General features: G+C 43.9%; 1 protein-coding gene across 1 annotated transcript in view; it reads left to right on the top strand.

The window, feature by feature from the left end:
* Positions 1-21,004, top strand: part of CIT (citron rho-interacting serine/threonine kinase) — a 169,569-nt gene that overhangs the window by 90,979 nt on the left and 57,586 nt on the right. Inside the window, exons 12-20 of the mRNA XM_029222385.1 lie at positions 125-268; positions 1,499-1,618; positions 6,589-6,759; positions 7,033-7,083; positions 7,620-7,673; positions 10,578-10,718; positions 12,763-12,888; positions 16,221-16,316; positions 20,627-20,743. Of these exons, the coding sequence (XP_029078218.1) occupies positions 125-268; positions 1,499-1,618; positions 6,589-6,759; positions 7,033-7,083; positions 7,620-7,673; positions 10,578-10,718; positions 12,763-12,888; positions 16,221-16,316; positions 20,627-20,743 (1,020 nt within the window). The remainder of the gene's footprint in view (positions 1-124; positions 269-1,498; positions 1,619-6,588; positions 6,760-7,032; positions 7,084-7,619; positions 7,674-10,577; positions 10,719-12,762; positions 12,889-16,220; positions 16,317-20,626; positions 20,744-21,004) is intronic.

Below are 21,004 nucleotides of genomic sequence, written 5' to 3'. Positions count from 1 at the left end.
GCGAGTTAGCGCCAGCCGGGACCACCAGGTGGTCTCAGAGGCGGCTTGAGATGCAATTGCTCCTGATGAACACCCCCCCCCCGCCCCCCCGGGCCTTTTTAACGTGTCGCTGTGTTTATTTCAGATGGAGCAGGAAATGACCCGGTTACATCGGAGAGTATCAGAGGTGGAGGCTGTGCTTAGTCAGAAGGAGGTGGAGCTGAAGGCCTCTGAGACTCAGAGATCCCTCCTGGAGCAGGACCTTGCTACCTACATCACAGAGTGCAGTGTGAGCCTTCCCCCCAAAGCCCCCTTCCCTCGGAGCGGGCACTTCCCGTCGTGTGTGTCTCATCCTGTTTCGTGACAGCATCATGAGGCACATCACAGCCAGGGGCAGAGAGGAGAGAGAGGGAGGACGCACGAGCAAGACCTGTGATGTGCAGAGTAGCGGGAGCCGGGCGTGAGGGCCCAGAGGCCTGAGATCAGGCTCAGAAAGTCCAGGTAGGAGCCTGGAGACGGGCATAGACGGCGTTGCAGAGGGTCTCAGCATCTCCCATCCCAACCTCTCTGCTCCACCTCGTGTCCAGCACAGTCAGCCTCAGGAACCAAGCTCCCAAATAAGTGCAAGAAAATGTATTTTGAATCTGTCCCAAATCAATATTCCATTGCCTAGAACCAGCGCAGCAACAAGCAAAACTCAGCCTTTAAAACCCAGACCCTCTGTCATCTTTTATCATGCGACTTTTTTTTTTCTTTCCTTCACAAGAGTGGACTGTCTTCTCCATTGTCTCGTTAAAACTTTTCATTCAGGTGTTTTTTAATGTACAGTCTTAACAAGTTGAATCACACATTTTTCAAGTGTTTTTTTTTTTTTTTTCACAAGGGAGAGGAAATCTATAGAGCGTGGCTGATTAAGAATAACTGCTATGTTTCCATTTCAGATCTGGCCTCCTTTCAGTGGTGGGTAAAGTTATTCAGCTTTGTATTTCAGATCTATATTTCAGTGTCACTGAAGCATTGAGGGAACCTTTTGGATGAAAGGTGTCCAGGAAACGTAAGCCAGGAGGTGGAAATAGTTTGCTTGGAGTCTTAAATGGCACCTGGGCAGAGAATGAAGCCATTGCTACTTTGAAAGAGGGATATATACTTGACAGTCCTCGAATAACTGCTATTCCAGAAACGACTTTGTAGCCACCCCAATGATGGTTTCATGGCTAAGGGATCTTATTAGTTTTTAGTCCTGAACGTACAAGTAAGCATCTGCTAGGGCAGGTAGGAAACAGGCGGATGCAGTTTCAGGCTGGATCCATAAGGTCATAAGGTTTGAGATGATGTTTCTTGAACCAAGGGGTTTTACAGGATGAAACCTGGAATCAGCGACTCACCGGAAGTTGTCGACTTTGGCCCGTCACCTGAAACCATCTTGGTGTCTGCGAAGCAGCCTGCAGCTCCCTTAATGAATCTTTTCAAACAGGGCAGGATCCACAGGACAACCCTATTAAAATTTTGCTTTCCGCAGAGCTTAAAGCGAAGTTTGGAGCAAGCACGGATGGAGGTGTCCCAGGAGGACGACAAAGCACTGCAGCTTCTCCACGATATCAGAGAGCAGAGCCGGAAGCTCCAAGAAATCAAAGAGCAGGTATGGCTCCCTGCCTGGGAGCAGGGCACCAACCGGACCTCTCATTTCAGGAGAGGTGTTTGAGGGACAGAGAGAGGGAAGGGGGGGCGGTGAGGAGAGAAAGTTATGTAGGTCATTTGGAACTTTTAGATTCTCCATGATTTATATAAATGGCAGAGTCCTTGTTCTGTCTAGCTCCTTGTGAAGTCTGGACCCCATGATGGCTACTCTTTTCAATCGAAGGTGTAGGTTTAGAGCAGGGGTGGGCAAACTGCAGCCTGTGGGTGAGAATCTGGCCAACCACCTGTTTTTCATGACCACAAGCTAAGAATGGCTTTTGCATTTTTTAAACGGGGGAAAAAACTCAAAAGAAGAAGAATATTTCATATGGAATTCAAATTTCAGTGTTTATAAAGTTTTATTGGAACACAGTGCAGCCATTCATTTAGGTACTGCCCATAGCTGCTGATCATGCTACAGTGGCAGAGGTGAGTGCTTGTGACAGAGACCACATGGACTGCAAAACTGAAATTGCTTCGTATCTAGCATTTTACCAAAAGAGTTTGCCAACCTCTGCTTTAGACCATTAAAAAAAAAATTAATGTTTTCATAGCTTATCAGATGCACTTTAAGTTTTTGAGAAAAGCCAGGGTACTTCATAGTCTTACTTATCTAAAGACTTATCCTGGAAGAAGAGTTTGAGCAGTTAAGGCCGAGTCAGAATTGACACGGCAAATCTGACTACAGAAAGCCCTCCCTTGTGTGTTCAGAAAAGAGAATCCAGACCTTTAAAAAGCCTACTCTCTTTTTTTACCCCCTCTATTTCTAAAAGGAGTTTCTTTCTAGATGGTTCATTTTTATTTCACTTCACTGTTTCCTTTTTAGCATGGATTTTTTTTTTTTTTTTTTTTGGTCCTTTGAAGAAACTGTGAATAGAAACTTTAATGAAGAGAATGCACTGAGCAATCGGAGAGCTGAATTATCAGCTGCCAGGCAACTCTCATTCACTTCAGAAAATCTAGTGGAAACAGTGATGGAAATGAACATTTTCGTCTCTGGGTAACGCACACTTAGCCATCTGGGTGGTGCTAATGCAAGAAACTCCGGCAAATAATTTGATTCATTAGCTGTTCTTTACAGAAAGAATTCCTGTTTCGGATGTTTTGTTGGCATCATCTCATTATCACCTTAATACTTTTTAAATCATTGGTTAATATCCTCTTGCTTGATAAAAGTGTTCTGAATAAACGTCCATAGGAAATGGTGCAAATTGGTTGTCAGGTTTCTGAACAACAACACTAACTTAGAGATTTTGAAGGTCACACCTACAGTTTGAAAAAATCTGCTTTGACAGTTGACTCATTGCCCCTTTTATCAACACAGTTTTTCATCCTAAAAGTTTCAAGAGGTAGGATTCTTTTTCTCCCGTTAGTTCAGTGTGGTTGGAAATTTGCTTTTGGTGGCATCCTGGGGAAATGAAAGCTGTGCTTGGCCACCAGAGGGAGCAGCTGGTGTCTGTGAAATTCCATAGAAACAGAATTATCAGGACACTTTGAAAAGGTGTATGCTGGTGGTTGAGTTCAAAGAAATGTCCTTTGTGATTCATACCACAGTTGGCATCCATGTGGAATTTTAGATTTAATGACTGCTAAGCGTTCCATTTTGAGGGGGAGAAAACTTCTTCGTTTCAGATTTTATTTCTCATCGGAAGAAGGATTTATTAAAATGACTCTCGGTAAGTTTGGTGAGAGCAGGATGTTTGCAATCCAGGAAAAAGCATTTAATACTTTCCGCAAACTCCTAGTATTTGGTTTGCAGCCTGTCAATTCCTCCCAGGTTTGCCATTTATTCCGCACTCTTCCTCTCAAAGCCAATTTCTGTACCGCTGTTTATTTAAATATGTTGCTTCTGCTTAGCTACCCCCAATGGAGCACTTGAATTTGGTTTAAAATAAAAACACCTAGGGAATTCCCTGGTGGTTCAGTGGTTAGGACTCTGCGTTCCCACTGCAGGAGGCATGGGTTCTATTCCCGGTCGGGAAACTGAGATCCCACGTGGAGTGGCCAAAAATTAAATAAACAAATAAAAACACCTAAGCGTCTCACATGATGGTTAGATTCATGCTCCATCAGTAGCAATTGCTGATTTCGTCCCACCCCTCCCCTCCCCCCTCCCCCCCCCATCCCTGGAAGGGAGACAGAAGTTCAGGTAACACAGAAGGCGTTTGGGTTTCAGGATTTCTGATTGACTAGGACCGTGTCTTCCTTCCCACAAAATTCTGAAGCTCCATTCCAAAGAATGACTCGAGGCAGGACCCAAAAGTTGTCCACGGTTCCCCATTCTGATCCTGTTCAACTGTGACCCACAGTTCAGCCCATGCTGAGACACATACAGCTGCCTCTCAGCTGTCCTTGGGAACTGACCTGATTATCTTCTCTCAGAGTTTTCCTGAAGCAGGGATTTGGTCAGCTGTTGGATGTATAGGATTTCCTTGAAGTATCCAGCAGAGTAACAGTGGCTCGATAAATGAGGTGGAATTTTGTTTGATGCTTGTAGCAGGCTGGGTGCCCCCAGGGCTCAGATTGCTGACAGAGATGTTGCCTGATTCTTGCCTTCCTCCCCCTGGGCGCTGATGGCTTAGGAAAGAGAGATGTTGGGGGAACAGCGCTCTGTCCTCACTCTTGACAAAACACAGAAATTACGTTCCCTTCTTGCCGACATAAGTTTAAGTCAGACAAGGGAGCTCAAGGATAAAAGATGGCCAAGAGTGCTTCCTACCTCTTTGCTCTCTCCACAGCTTGGTATTTGTGCCTGTGGGTACTTTGGATTTTTTAAAACTCTAAAATAAGAAGAAAAAAAATGAGTTTTAGGTAGAAGAAATGGTTTTCATAGGTAATGTTTTTGTCTTTATATGAATGCTATTGTAAAATAGAATTTTATATATATATGATATATATAATATATATGATATATATGATATATATTATATAATATATTATATATATATTATATATCTATATAATATATATATATATTTTTTTTAATGGAGGAAGGGATCCAGGAAGGCACAATACCCAGAGCTATGAAAGTCATAATAAGTCATGACACAGCCCTGGCCGAGGGGTCTAGAAAAACCCCAAGTAGAGGGTGTACTGTTTCACATCACCGGCTCACGTTCCATTCTGTGAGTTGAGATAATTGTTCAGTAGGTTATAAAGACCTTTGCTTATATAACCCAGCACCACCCACTTAGTGGGCATCGTCCAGAAAACCTGGCGCCCCATGACTTGTAGGATTGACCTTCAATAACAATACAGTCGGCCCTCCGTATCCACGGGTTCCATGTCTGCGATTTCAACCACCTGTGGACCGGATTTGGTTCTGGAGCCATTCCCCTGTGGATACCGGGGACGACTGTACGCTTTTGGGTGGGAAGGAGTGAAATGAGACCAGGCTCCATCCTGTGCTCAGTTTTTCTGCTTTCCGCTGTACCAGTAATACAGAGAGATGTGCTTACATGAAAACTATCTATTTTCATAAGGACGTCACCTCCCCTTTAGTGTGCACTGGGGGGACTGCCTGTTACAAAGGATGAAAGGTTTACTTTATATTCTGTTACTAAAAAAAGAAAGAAGAAAAAAGACATTTTATTGGTTAAAAGCATAACCTTGCTCAGTTGATCCCTCTTCAGTTATTTCTTGGGGGAACGGATCTTAGAGATGATCACTGTACATTGCGAAGGTCAGAGACAGTCTTAATTCTTTATTCTTTTCATTTTATATCCGCCACCTTGGATTGGATAAACTGCTCATTCATAATCCTTATATATATAAGCTTTGCTTTTGCTAACAGAATATTTTCATACTTTGCCCCAAAGTTTTCGAAACCATTGCCCATTTCTTCTGGTAAATCAGTTTTGGAAAACTTTGATGCAGATGTCCTGTTTTGTTTTGTTTTTTTAAATTTTTTTTATTTTTTATTTTTTACCAAGCCTTTTTTTTGTGTGTGGTACACGGGCCTCTTACTGCTGTGTCCTCCCCCGCCGCGGAGCACAGGCCCCGGACGCGCAGGCCCAGCGGCTACGGCTCATGGGCCCAGCCGCTCTGCGGCACGTGGGATCCTCCCGGACCGGGGCACGAACCCGCGTCCCCCGCATCGGCAGGCGGACTCTCAACCACTGCGCCACCAGGGAAGCCCCAGATGTCCTGTTTTGATTTTAGAAATTCAATTTGGAAAAGGTTGGGCTGTTGGGATTACTTTAAAGGCTTTTGCTCAAGGGAACAAGGTAATTCTCTTTTCAGAGTCTTTCTCACAAGTTACTTTGATCAGAGCCAGTGTTTCCTGACTCTTCCAAATTTCAGGGTGACTTGCCTCTCAAGAGCAGCGTTAAGTTCATCATGCAGTTTGGGGCCCAGAAAAATTAATGGTGAGAAACTGACATGATGAGTTTCACCTTCCAAGATTCTCTCCACTGAGATTTCCAATTACCCCCTTGTGCCATCTGAAAGGTTAATTTTAAAACTAGTACCATATCTAATTGTGTTAGGCGCACATAACTTCTAAAGGACAAATCTGTATAAATGATTACCCTTGGAGGAAAGCTACGCATAAGCAGATTATCCTGGTTGTTTAAAGTACATCCCTTCCAGCTCTCCTGTGTTACAAAGGTCTTAAGGTTCTGCACTTCTTGTACGATATTATTTGCTCAAAGGATCTTATTGTGTATAGGCACATTTGTTCCAAATGGTGTTACTAGTGATTCATGATCTAGATGAAAACAGTTTAAAGATTTAATATTCTTTTCTCCCTCCTCGTCCTCCACACACCTTGCCCTTATCCCCATCTTTCTACTCACCTTTTCTCTAGGTCCATTCTCTCCGATCTCTCTTCACTGTGTCTTCCCTCTGTGGTCTGTGTTTTTCCATCTTCACCTCCCATCTTTCCTTTCAGGAGTTCCAAAATTCACCTTCCTTCCATTGCCTACTCTTTAGGAGTACCAGGCTCAAGTGGAAGAAATGAGGTTAATGATGAATCAGTTGGAAGAGGACCTGGTTTCGGCCAGAAGACGGAGTGATCTCTATGAATCGGAGCTCAGAGAGTCTCGGCTGGCTGCCGAAGAGTTCAAGCGGAAAGCAACAGAATGTCAGCATAAATTGATGAAGGTAGCCAGCTCCCTGCCGGGGAGGGTGTTTTGGGAGTAGAATCATGGATGATCTTAGCAATAATAAAGGGAATCCTAGCTTCACGAGTGTACGTTTGGGAAATAATGGGGTGCCCTGCAAAGCCTCCTGGTCTTGGTTAGAGAAGATACTTAATTTTTTTTTATCATCATCCTCATTATTTTGGCCACAGAGACCAAGAAAGCCTGTAGTGTTGTCTTATAAGACTTTTAGGTTCTTGAGATTTTCCAATATGTTGTATCTTTTAAATTACAGGCTAAAGATCAAGGGAAGCCTGAAGTGGGAGAATATGCCAAACTGGAGAAGGTATTTTCAATTATTGGTATCGTGATTTTGGGTAGACAGCCTCTTAAATGTTGCTCTCCGTGGCCTGTCACTGGTTAAGAATACACTTGTGATGAATAGAGAACTGTCTTCTGGGTTTATTTTGATGGTCAGTCTCTGGATGACCATGTTTAGCTTCAGCTATGTTTCTAAAAGGGATAGAAGACACCTCATATTTTTTGGTCAGGCCCACTCACAGTAACACGCAAACCCAGACACTCAGTAAGACACATGGGAAAATTCTTACTGTTTTAGGGTACCGGCGACTTTGTTTCTCTTTTTTTGCCATCTGTATGTGTGTTGCTGGTTCTAGAGAAATAGTCCACATGGAGGTTTGCACTGAGACATTCAAAGGTTTCTCTGATAGGCTACTGTTCTTCCTCTCCATCAGTAGGTATTAGAAAACAAAACAAAGAGACCCCAACAGAAACCTCAAGAAAATAGGACTGCAGTAAATGTAGCAAGACCTTAATGCCAATTTGCCTTTTTTGCTTTATTTCCTGGGATTTTAATCACAGATCAATGCTGAGCAGCAGCTCAAAATTCAGGAGCTCCAAGAGAAGCTAGAAAAGGTAAGCCTGAGGTGATGTTTTGGGGAACTTACTCCCATTTCCACATACTTCTTGCTTTGTCCTGGAGCACAGGAGATCAAAGGAGAATTAGTCACCCAGCACCAAGGAAAATGAAGGGAGAGTGAGTTATTACCTGAAAATACAAGAGTTCTGAATATACTTTCTCCTTTTGAGACATGTCAAGCAGTGTTTGTTTAAAAAACAAACAAAAAAAACCACGAAGCTCTGTGAGACTCTCAAGTCAAAGCTCTAATTGTACTACAGCAGAACCCAAGAGGCTGTCTCGTCTCCCTTCAGGGGACCGGGTCCCCATCTTGCATGGGAGAAGCCTATGTTGTTCACGACCCAGACAGCTTTCAATCAGAGACTGTTGGCAGTCTTCCTGTGCATTGGGAACCTGGAGGGACCAGTAGTCCTCAGGTGATTGGGGATGGGATGTGGGATGGGTTTATGGCATTGGGCACAGTGTGTGCAAAGGGCCCTTCCTTTAGGTGAACACGGGAAATGCTAAAGAAAGGGCCAGGATGAATGTGGCCTTTCATGTCAAGAACGTTTGTGAATGTGTTTAAAAGAGTTCCTTCTTTTTTTTTTTTTTTAAGATGTTGGGGGTAGGAGTTTAGTAATTTATTTATTTATTTTTGCTGTGTTGGGTCTTCGTTTCCTTGCGAGGGCTTTCTCTAGTTGTGGCAAGTGGGGGCCACTCTTCATCGCGGTGCGCGGGCCTCTCACTATCGCGGCCTCTCTTGTTGCGGAGCACAGGCTTCAGACGCTCAGGCTCAGTAGTTGTGGCTCATGGGCCTAGTTGCTCCGCGGCATGTGGGATCCTCCCAGACCAGGGCTCGAACCTGTGTCCCCTGCATTAGCAGGCAGATTCCCAAGCACTGCGCCACCAGGGAAGCCCCAAGAGTTCCTTCTTTTTGTGTTATTAAAAACATATAACATTAAATTGTGTTATTAAAAACATACTACATTTACTGTCTTGTTTTGTGTCCAGTTCCTTAGTGTCAGATATATTCACATTGTGAGATAGATCTTGAGAACTTTGTCATCTCACAAAACTTAAACTCTCTACCTGCCAAATGCTAATCTCCCCACCCCCACCCTTCGTAACCACCTTTCTTCTTCCTCCCTCCCTCCTTCCTTCCTTCCCTCCTCTCTCTCTCTCTCTCTCTCTCCCTCCCTCTCCGCCCCCCTCCTTCCTTTTCATTCTATTTATTTTATTGAAGTGTAGTTGACTTACAGTGTCGTGTTACTTTCTGCTGTACAGCAAAGTGACTCAGTTATACATATATATATTCTTTTCCATTATGTTTTTTCACAGGATATTGAATATAGTTCCCTGTGCTATACAGTAGGACCTTGTTTATCCATCCTATATATCATAGTTTGCATCTGCTAATCTACTTTGCTTGTATGATTTTGACTGCTTTAGGTACTTCCTATGGATGGAATCATACAGTATTTGTCCTTTTGTGACTGGCTCATTTTGCTCAGCACAATGTCTTTGAGGTTCATCCATGTTACAGCATGTGACAGGATCTCCTTTTCAGAGGCTGAATAGTATTCCATGGCCTGGATATTCCACATTTTCTGCATCCATTCATCTGTCCCCTTCCTACTTATTCTTGAGCTCACTACTGAAAGCCTTTCAGCTAGAAATTTGTGTGAGGATTCATATCTCCTAGAACTCTGCTCTCCAGTAGAAGTGGGAAGCAACCCACACATGTCAGCCTCAGATGTAATTTTAAGTTTTCTAGTAGCCACACTAAAAAAGGGAAAATCCTCTGAATGATATAGTTTCCTTAATCCATTATATACAAAATATTGCAGCATGTAGTGATATTAAAACATGTACACTGGGCTTCCCTGGTGGCGCAGTGGTTGAGAGTCCGCCTGCCGATGCAGGGGACATGGGTTCGTGCCCCGGTCCGGGAAGATCCCGCATGCCGCGGAGCGGCTGGGCCCGTGAGCCATGGCCGCTGAGCCTGCGCGTCCGGAGCCTGTGCTCTGCAACGGGAGAGGCCACAACAGTGAGAGGCCCGCATACCGCAAAAAAAAAAAAAAGTACACTGCTTCAGTTTTTAAATGAATTAAACTTAAGTAAAATTTAGAATTAATTTCCCAGTCACAGCAACCATGTTTCAAGTGCTCACCGGGCACATGTGGGGAGCAGCTCCCACGTTGGACAGTGCTGGTCTCGAAGTTGGAGTTCCCTTGCCATTTTCACGTTTTAAAACTATAAAGCAAATGAGTGAAGTTGTTGGTTTCTTACACTCAGATCTTTACTGTGATGCTGGAAGAGCTGCAGTACAGTTAAGATCCAAATAAAAATTAACTTCAAAAGTGTTCGCTGTTTTTTCTTTAAACATGAATTTGCGAGTCACCATGAACAGTGTGGTGGTTATGCCCTTTGATAGGTATTTATTTGAGAAAAAAAAGTTTATAGTTTTTATCTTGTTTTCTTGTAAAAGTAGTACAGATTCCCCTTAGGAAAATCAGCAAATGAGATGATTAAATAGGGAGACAATTAACAGTCCAGGGTAAATACATTAATACCTGGGCAGATGAACCCGAGACCTTTTTGTTTGCATTTATTATGTTATATTGAATCTAAGATGCTAATGATTGTCCGGTACCCCATTATCTTCTGTACCCCAAGAAAGAAAAAAACACCATCAATTTTAATCGTAGATGCCTTCCAAATTCAGTGATGTTAAAAAGAAAAATATAAGTGCACCTTAGGACAGACGAAACACAGAATAAAATGAAACGTTTATATGTTTTGAAAAATGGATAAAAATATCCATTCAGTGTGACCCGATTTTTTTTCCTGTTTAGGAGATGGTCCCCATCTTTTTCCATGGATAAATTGGGCCATCTCTCCCCCGTTCCTTCTCCTTTCAGGCCGTGAAAGCCAGCACGGAGGCCACCGAGCTGCTGCAGAACATTCGCCAGGCGAAGGAGCGGGCCGAGCGCGAGCTGGAGAAGCTGCACAACCGCGAGGACTCTTCCGAAGGCATCAAGAAGAAGCTGGTGGAAGCCGAGGTGAGCAGGGGACCTCCAGCTCCTGGCTCCCGAGGTGCCCGGCCTCCGGCTCTGCAGGGGAAGAAACCTCGGGACCACCCTCTCTCTGCTCCTGTTCATCCAAACCGCTGTCCCATGCGCCAGTCCCTTTGAAACCCGAGAGGTTTGGGACCATTTTCCCCAAAGGGGAGAAGGATTTGTCACAGCAGCTCTGAGTAGAAAGATGTTTTGGTAAAACCTTTCCTTCCTATTTGTTTTCCTCTGACCCGTTCGCCCGTGTGGGAGGATTCACGTTTATGTAGATGAACTGTGATGCCGTCCCTGAGGGTTCCTTTTTCTTCCCTCGGTACCCTTGCTTTTCCTCACCTTCTCCCCAACGGTGTTAATAATATATTAATTTTCGAGGCTTCAGCTGTGACCTGTGTGTGTTGATAACTCCCAGATCTACATTTTTGGGCCTCTTCTCTCTGTCCAATTCTTTGTTGTTGTTGTTGTTGAAACCAATTATATAATTATACAGGAAACACACGAGTGTTTTCTCATTGTGAAAAACATAGAACTGAAGAATATAGAATAAAAAGGGACGTTTCCCCTTTGCCGCCCTCCACCTCCCCTGACGCCTGGGTGATGGGTCCATGGAACGGATGTGTCATAGTTGATTTAACCACCCCCCTGTCCTGGGCCTTCTGCTTCTCCATCGCAGTGCTGGCATTGAACCTACTTGCCTACGTCTCTTTGGGGCCAGCCTCACCCACGATCCAGGAAGTATTTCCCACTGCTCCCCTGACATCTTGACTGGGTGTCAGAACAGTGCCTCCGATCTAGGATGAACTCAGTATCTTCCCCGACAAGCTGGGTTGCCTTCTCAGTCTTCCTCACACCGGTCAGGGCCCCCATTCATCCATCTGGTCACCCCAGGCTTGACACCTTGACATCTGCTGCTTCTCCCTGGGCCCTGGAAATACACCCACACTGTCTCCACCGTCCACCCTCTGCTGGCCATTTCTGCAGGCCTCCCCGCAGTGTAGGCCCTCTTCCTCTTAGCTGGTGAATGTAGTAATTTCTCGGCTTTCTGCTTCCAGGCTCACCTTCCTCCCATCTAGCTCAAACGGGGTCAGACTCGTGGACCTCAGACTCCAGGCTCATCAGCACCCCATGCCCCATCCCAGACCTTTCAGGGCTTCCCTACATCTTAGGTGCATGAGACTTTCAGCCCTTTGCCCCACACATGCCCCCCTTTCCCGTTTTCTCCAGCTCCTCCGCTATTACACCTTTTGCAGTCGCCCCTCTACGCTCCACCTGGGGCCTACGCTGGCTCTCGGCCACCTCCGCACGGCTGCTGCTGCACCTTTTTTTTCGGTACGCGGGCCTCTCACCGCCGTGGCCTCTCCCGTCGCGGAGCACAGGCTCCGGACGTGCAGGCTCAGCGGCCATGGCTCACGGGCCCAGCTGCCCCGCGGCACGTGGGATCCTCCCGGACAGGGGCACGAACCTGCGCCCCCTGCATCGGCAGGCGGACTCTCAACCACTGCGCCACCGGGGAAGCCCTGCTGCGCCTTTTTTTGAAAGGCCTTCCCCACTCCCCTCCGGCCCTCTCCCCTGCAGCCTCCCACATCCCGACCCTCTCCACAGCGTCCACATCCCCTCACCTGCTCAGTTCAGAGCCCTCCCTCCGGCCTGCACCCTCCCACAGCCCTCTGTACCCGTTAGCTTCACGGCCCTGGCCCTCTTAGCCCCTATCGTGTTTATTCGTGTTTATCTTACCTCGTCCAAGGGCAGGCGTTCTGTCCGCTTCCTCTCGGTGTTTTCCACGATGCCTAGTGTGGCACTTCACAGATAGTAGGTGCTTGGTAAATATTTGAATGAATGAATGCACTCTTGTAACCTGCACAAGCAAGTACTCCTCGGATCACAGAACTGTGTTTTCCTCACCGTGGCTTCGGGTGCCTGAGACTTCTCTTCCCGCATCGAGCGTACGCTTCCCGAGGGCCCCCTCCCTCGGCGCAGGCGTCGTGCCCGTAGCGGTTACCCCATTAAAACTCTCTGATTGATTCACGATCTACAGGAACGCCGCCACTCTCTGGAGAACAAGGTAAAGAGGCTAGAGACCATGGAGCGTAGAGAAAACAGACTGAAGGATGACATCCAGACAAAGTCCCAACAGATCCAGCAGATGGCTGATAAAATTCTGGTGAGCAGGAACCAAAGTTGACAAGTTCAAAGATAACAGGTTAGAGGTTGTAGAGGGAAGGGGGTCAACAGAAGAACCAACCACCGTCACAGGGGAGGTTATCGCCAGGCAGGTGAATTAAGAGGAAGTGGTTTTAGCGGACGCCACGTCAGAGACTAGCACGAATAACCACAGGCTGGACATTTCAGCAATGGTAACAGATCCATCAGTATGATTTTTTTTTGCTCTGTTTGCTACTGCCTGACTTTTAAAAACGCGAACGTGCACACGCTGTCATTTCCGATACGTTTTTACAGGAGCATTTACGTACTTCTATCAGTAGAGTTTTGTATGGCCATTAAAGTTGCAAATGCCCGTTTGAAAAAGGTGTAGGGATTCAGGGCTTTAAGACCGACACCCAGATTCTTGGTTTTGCAGAGGAAAGAAATTAGTCACGCAGATTTTTTCGGAGTAGCATTTGTCATAGATCCGTGTTCACCCACTCACTTTCTCTGCTCCAGTTGGTGCTTAATATTATTATTATTTTCACTTTCCTTAGAGGTAGCAGATCGTTTTTTAGGTTTGTAACCACGATGATTTTGTTTTCGGCTCTGACGACCAAATTAACTTAATCAAGGAAGGCTTGGGTGGTGCTTGCCGACGTGTCAAAGTTTTGCTCTTGCCAGGGTGAAAGGCAGGTGAACCTTTAAAGGACTCTCCTTGGATTTCAGTCCCCAAACCAAGAATTTGATGCCACTTTGGGGAGCCTGTTTGTAGCCCTTTCCTCCCTGCCCCGAGGACTGACTCTGGAGTAGTCGGGCATTCCTCTGCACCAGAAAGAGACAAGGTGGTGAGCGGGGTGCTTTCCACCTCCCTCTCTCTGTCTTCTCCCTCTGCGTCACTTCTGGGAAACGAGTCACCAGCAACTATATGAACTCAAGAATGACTGACTTATAGGCCTATATACTTAATACCAAAAAAAAAAAAAAAGAAAACCCAACCCTTCAAAACGTTACATTTCTGTTTGTCTATATTCATGAGTCGTGTGGGCACTCTTGAACACACAGGTGAAAAGAGAAACCGGTTAAATTGTTTTGCTCTGACACACAGTCTTTATAGATAATGTCTACACACAAAGGCAAATGTGATTGTCAGTCTATCTGTTCTCTTGTTCCATCATCCAAGTATCTCTTGGCGATTGTCAAATGTGTGAATTTTACTGTGAATCAAATGAATTCCCACTGAGATTCCACCACTGCTACCCCCTTGCTTGGTGCAAACGACGTGGTTAAGTCTTGTGGTTGCAAAGTGTTTCTCTGTTTAATGGTGATGTGTTCATTCATTCATTCAACAAATATTTAATGAGCTTCTACTATGTGCCAGGCACTGTTCTAGGAGCTGGGAATAGAGCAGCAAACAGTACTGTTTGCATAACAGGACTGAAGAATCTGATCCAACACATGTAGAGAAGATAACGTTTTAAAAAATGACAACAACAACAAAAAATGCCAAACTGTCAAGAAGTCAGGTTTTAGAATGTCTGCTTTTCCAAGGTTCACTTGCCAATTAAAATGTGGGAGTGTGGAGTTCTGCATTCCTGGATTATATGTTGTAAACTCCCAGGTATAAGTAGACCGGAAATTTGGTCTTAAGGTTGTCAGTCTCAGGCATCTGAGTTTTTGACCTGTTTTCAGATTGATTTCCATTCCTGTGCTATCTTAGGAGGACTGAAACTAAGACAAGACGATTATCAAGTGATTTCTAAAATAAAGAAAAAGTAGGCAGATTTCTTTTTCCAAGTGTATCTTGCCACCTGTCCGAGTACCTTTGTGGTCGTGACTTCATTTATCGGAAGGTGCCTTTTGCTCAAGAACCTGGTGCTTAGGTTGTGAAGTATCTGGGATATGGGCAAAGAGGGGTCCTTAGTACTGTTACATAACAATGATGCTTGGAAACACATCCCAAATATCATTTGCATTAAAATATTTGCTATTCTGATAAGAACTTTCAAAACAGCTAATTGGGGTTCTCATTATAGCAGAGTCTTTTGCTTTAATAAAAGACCTCATTGTCAGGGACCCTTTAATATACATAAAGCCCTTAAAGTATGTTTTTATTACTAAAAATCCTGTTTACATTCAACTTTTCAAGATAACATCTGTTAGCTTGCAGTAGATCTTGTGCACCTGGTCTTAACATTGAATACTTTACTGGCCCCCAAAGCAAAGTCAAATGCTTGCAGACTTTAGAATTTCAAAAGCTTAATCAGTAACATTTCATGTGTGTGTGAATCTAAAATTATTCTTTTCTCCATTTTATGGGCATATCCTGTATAATTTCCTCGTTCTTCAAAATTCTCATAATTATTTCCATTTCAAAGGAAAATTTGAAGATAGTGTGAAGAGATGAAAACTTGGAGTAATGACTTTTGATATTAGTAATTAACTAATGGGTCCAGATTCATAAGAATTAATGTAAACGGAGATAGCTTCATTTAGAGAATGTTTTGGTGAGTTGAATGCTGCCTTTTATACGATCAGTTTATAATACGTTGGCAAATGAATTGGTATAATTTCCAAATGAATTACAATTTTGTTTGAAAGCAGAAATCTTGATAAGAGAATGAAGAGGACATTACATTTGAGCTATTTATATTACTCCACGTTCTCTTCCTATCTTCAATGTATGTGTACACGTTTATGTCATTTTTAGTGAATTTTATGTTCTGCCTTGTTCCCATTAGCATTATATCATGTAAACTTCATATAAACATGATATCATATGAACACCTCCAGATATTCACATGCTCCATATTACCAGTCAGTTAAAATAATCATTCAAAACTGAAAGTGTTTGAATTGTTATATTAGTTTTCCTTCTTAGCTAGGGTTCCTGAGCAATCATTTTGTTAATGAGGAAAATACAAAAATTTATTTTATCCTCATAATAAATTAACTTAAAACTTAAATTGACATTACTTTCCTCATTTAAGGCCGTCAAGACAGTGGTCAGGGGCTTTGTGCTGTACTGAATTTTCAAGTTGTCTTGCCTCGTCACTCTCACTTCTCTAGGCAGAGATGAAGAGCTGCCTTTGTTTGACCTGTCGCACTGACAGATTTCTGGTCCCAGCCCACCAGCCATGTGTTTATGTGTGTGAATACTCGGAGCTGGAAAACCCAGGGCCAGGGCTTGGTGGTGGTTTCCTCTCCCAAGAGCCTTAAGGGCTAGTCACGAAGAAACAGATGCCTGTTGCCTTTGGTGCCTGTGCCAAAGTGGTGTCTCCTGTGAACGTCTAACATGCATCGGCTCCGTCCTTCCCTCGCACACCTGACCGTCTGTTCTTTTGTGTCCAGGAACTGGAGGAGAAGCACCGAGAAGCCCAGGTCTCAGCCCAGCACCTGGAGGTGCACCTGAAACAGAAAGAACAGCACTACGAGGAAAAAATTAAAGTAAAGACACTTTACAGTCTTCCCTGCCCTTCCTCCTATAGCACCATGTAGCTCCTTTCTCTTCCCAGGCACTTCGGGCCACTTCTTGCTAGAACAGAGGACTCTCCGTGGTAAATGCTGTCCTCAGGCCATGGTGGGAGGTCTTGGGGTGTTATCCTTGGGGCGGATTGGATATCAGAAGTTCAAAAATAGTTTATTGTTTAAGAAAATTTGATCATCATGTGTCTCAATTCCATCTTTAAAATGGTTTTTGATCCACCGTCACTGAGTCCATGATAATTTAGATTTAGAGAGATTCACCATCTCCTTGCTTTTAATTTCCTTCTTGCATCTTAGACCTGGAATTCTTTTCCTTTTTTTATAAAGTATATCCTTGAGGACTTTCTTTAGTGAAGGTCTGCTGGTGCCAGGCTCTCTGTTTTGTGTGTCTGAAAATGTCTCTATTTCATCCTTGTTCTTGAAAGATGTTTTGACTGGGGATAGAATTCTAGGTTGGCAGTTATTTCTTTTAATACTTTTTGAAGACATCATTCCATTGTTTGGCTTTTATTATTGCAGTTGACGGTCAGCTGTCAGTCTAACAGTTGCTTTCTTTAAAAGCAGTCTTTCTTTTTTCTTTTAAAACTTTGTTTTATCTTTAATTTTCTGAAGTTTTACTGTGATGTGTCTAGATGTGGAGTTATTTTTATTTATCCTCCTTGAGATATACTGGACTTTGGAATATATGTATATATTTTAAAAAATCAATTCTGTAAAATTATTGGTTGTTATATCTCAAGTATTGTCTCTTCCCCTTCTCTCTTTAATTCCCTCATGAGAATTTGATTAGACATGTGTTAGATTACCACCAATCTATCTTTTTTTTTGTGTGTGTGTGTTTTCCATTTCCTTGTCTTTTGGTGCTACATTCTGGTTAAGCTCTAACTGATTTTCCAGTGTACTAATCCTTGCCTGTCTAATTTGCTGTTAAACCCATCCATTGAGGTATTTTAAAATTAATTAATTAATTAATTTTTGGCTGTGTTGGGTCTTTGTTGCTGTGCATGGGCTTCTCTCAAGTTGTGGCGAGGGGGCTTCTCATTGCAGTGGCTTCTCTTGTTGTGGAGCACAGGCTCTAGGCACACGGGCTTCAGTAGTTGTGGCTCGCAGGCTCTAGAGTGCAGGCTCAGTAGTTGTGGCGCATGGGCTTAGTTGCTCCGTGACATGTGAGATCTTGCCAGACCAGGGCCCGAACCCGTGTCTCCTGCATTGGCAGGTGGATTCTTAACCACTGTGCCACCAGGGAAGTCCCCATCCATTGAGTTTTAAATTTCAGTTATTGTATCTATTTGTTTCTTGACATTCTGTTTGGTTCTTCCCCAAGTTTACTAGATTATTTAAGTCAATAACTTTCTATTTGCTGCATTGATTTGAAGCTTATCTTCTGCTTCTTTAAACGCATCAGCATAGTTGTTTTATGATCTGTATCTGATGATTCCAGTATCTGAAGGTCTGTTTCTACTCTGTTGTTTCTCTTGGCTCTCTTCCATGGTGTCTCTCTTTTTCGTGTGCCTGGTCAGCTGCTCGTTTTCCTTGGAAAATTAATGAGAATTCTTTGAGGCCTTGAATGAAAATGTGTGCCCACCTTGTGGGTGGCTCTGGGCTTTGACTTCTTTGTCTTCTTACCCTTTGAGGCAATTAAAAATGAAGCTTAAGTTTATCTGGTTCAGCAAATGCCTCAAGTTCAAAATAGCTGGGTTTTTGCTTTCACTTAGATTTTAGTCTGTAATTTCTTACTTTCTTGCCAACGTTTAGGTGCTTTTGGGAAAATGTTTTCCATATTCTCTCTAGCATTTTAAATCATTGTCCATAGAAGAACTGGCCTAAATAGTCCAGCCTATCATATAAAATAATAAATTCAATTATTATTTTACTTACTGAAATTATTATTTCAATTCAGTTATTATTAATAAGTTCAGTGATCAGAAATGACTGCCAGCCTATCTATTTCCTTTTGAAATCACATCACATTTTCATTATGATTTTGGACTGAGCCTTTAACTAATTCTTACGTTCTTGAGAATCAGACATTGTTCATTACCATCTCAAATATTGTCTCTTTCCCTTCCAAGTCAGACAGTGAAGGAGGCTTTTAATTTTTGTGATGATCATGTTATTGATTTGGTTGGTATTCTCAAAGAGTTGGCTGTTCCTTTTCTGGAGAACCATACATGTACGTGCTCAGATAGCATCTTCACCATCACTACCCTGACACTTTCTTTCTTTTACCCCTCGTGCTACTTTTGGTTATCTTTCATTGAAAGAAATACCAGGAAAATAACCCAGAAGGGACCACACTGTGTTTTAGTGTGACCCTCTACTCTAGTGCATTTACCTACCAATCCTTTTTGGTGTCCAGACTTTTATCCTTGAGATAAACTGACGTTCAGAAAATTATGAGAATGTATACAGTAGTCCACTGGTATCTTTGCATGATGAAAATAACCTTTGCAAGTTCATTCTGTAATTTGGGTCAGTATATTGACTTTTCTGTCAAAAAGCCATGTTCTATCGATACCTTCAATTGATATAAATGTCTACAGTGGAATCTCTCATTTCAAACAAATTCCTTGCTTCCCTCCCATGCATCTTCTTGTTCATCCTCCTGTCAGTTTAACCCACTCAAAGCCGGGATGTGTACATCCTTGAGAAAGGCTTGTTCCTTGTGGCTCACACTTACCTATGTTGGTATCCACCACTGCCAAAGTGGAGGTCTTAGTTTGAGCAGAGTCATCCTGAAAACGTGCTTCGTTGCTTTAGCACTGCATAAAAAAAGGGCATTCCTGGTCTGGACATTAAGTGGCCTCTGCTACCTTCTAGATGGCAAGCACTTGGCTTTATAGATCCTAGAGGATGTTAGGGAGAGATCTGTTTTCTTCTGTCTTCCCTCCTGGCACCTTTATGAAACCATTTCTTTTTAGTCTGCCCTGCTTTGTGTTCCTGTTCTGTCCCCTGTGAGGCCATTTTGGTAATAATTGTGATCATACCCCAGATTCTGTCCTTTTCTTGTTCATAATTTTAGAATCGTGCCCTGACGTCCAGGAGAGCAGGCCACTTACCCTCTTGAGGTTCGTCCCTTCTCCCATGACCCCGTCCTCCACCTCTTATTCTTCTCTGCCAACTCTCACTCTCTTTTTTTCATCAGTCAGTTCTAGTTTAAAGTCCTCTTTGAAATCTGTTCTTTCCTTTCTTTATCATGTGGACCCCCTCCCTGTTCATTGGCTCTTTTCAGGGCCTGTGTCCCCATGAGCTACGAAGGACCCACCACAATAGATAATGTGGGAAAGGCAGATTTCAGTTCCCATCTGTGACCCCAATTCTTTGGGCTTTCTTCCCAGTATCAGATGCAGTCGCCATCATTCAGAGAACCACAGTGATGAGAAACACAGGGTCGTGGTCAAAGGCTTGGCAAGTTATGATGTTGCCTTCCTTTTCTCCTCTCTTTTTCGCCAGTTGTTCTGGCAGCTGGTGGGGCTGTGTGTGTCCCTCACAGAACATTAGATCAAGCTGGTGGATGGTGACACCATTACTGTTTTATTTTTTCCTCTTGGGAACAGTAGGTGCTTACAGTGGCGTTCTCAGCACTGAGAACACATGACTTCTCTTCCCCTGGGAAAGATTTCTCTTTCCAGTGACTTTTTATTTTCACCCCCAGCTGGATCAGAGGAAAGAACGGAGGAAAGAGGCTTTTTTTTTTTTTTTTCCCCTTTCCTTTATGCTGTCTCTTCAGTCTATTGACTCCCCACCTACTTTATCGGTGGGCAGAATCCACTCGTCCCTGGCTGTTTCTGAACGTCAGCCTTGGTCACAAAGACTTCCTCGGTGTTCAGCTTTCCATCCCTCCACACACAGCCTGGAGATAACGAGATTAATTTTGTACAAATTAAGAGCAAGCAGTGTTCTGAAAACTACTGGCGCATTGACTACGATAACAGTGCCCCTAGGTAATAGCTGCAAATCGTAAGATCTCTAGAGAGATCTTTTTTTTTCCCTCTCATTCTGGCGTCTACCTCCCCTTTGGCTATACCTCTCAGGTCATTTTGGCTGCTGATTTAAAAATAAGTTCTTAGTTCACGTCCTCTGGTTACTTGCCATTTGATGGTCATACTTCTGAACCTCATCCTGGCTGATAGACAGACCCCCGCTCCCTCGCGCTGCCCCGGAGTTGGGGCAGCGTGGCTTCTTCACTGCTTTTCCCCTCCTTCCCTGTGTTTCTCCAGTGCCTCTGGTTAGTCTGCCAGACACTAACTTCTCCTTTTGTTTTTCCTCAGGTGTTGGACAATCAGATAAAGAAAGACCTAGCCGACAAGGAGACTTTGGAGAATCTGATGCAGAGACACGAAGAGGAAGCCCACGAGAAGGGCAAGATTCTCAGCGAGCAGAAAGCGGTAGGTAGACAGAATCACAAAGCCGGTTTCCAAGGGAGGGTGTGTGAACCACGCCAGGAGTCCCCCACCAGAGAAGAGTCCGTTTGGTCTGTTTTATCCTGTGGAGTCTGCTGCTAACAGAAAGTTCTCTCTGCAACCCTTTCTCGTAAAAGCAGCGGCAGTGGTGGCTCGGGGTGGCCAGTTTTGCCCTTCACGCCCTTCTTTAAGAACTCACGCTGACCTGTGTCAACTAGAACCCTGTCTTTCAACACACCAACCCCC

The sequence above is a fragment of the Monodon monoceros genome, unplaced genomic scaffold (genome assembly GCF_005190385.1).
Source record: "Monodon monoceros isolate NGI ecotype Baffin Bay Population unplaced genomic scaffold, NGI_Narwhal_1 Super_Scaffold_1, whole genome shotgun sequence".
Taxonomy (NCBI): domain Eukaryota; kingdom Metazoa; phylum Chordata; class Mammalia; order Artiodactyla; family Monodontidae; genus Monodon; species Monodon monoceros.
The sequence above is the reverse complement of the archived record's forward strand: the minus strand, read 5'-3'. Positions and strand labels throughout refer to the sequence as shown.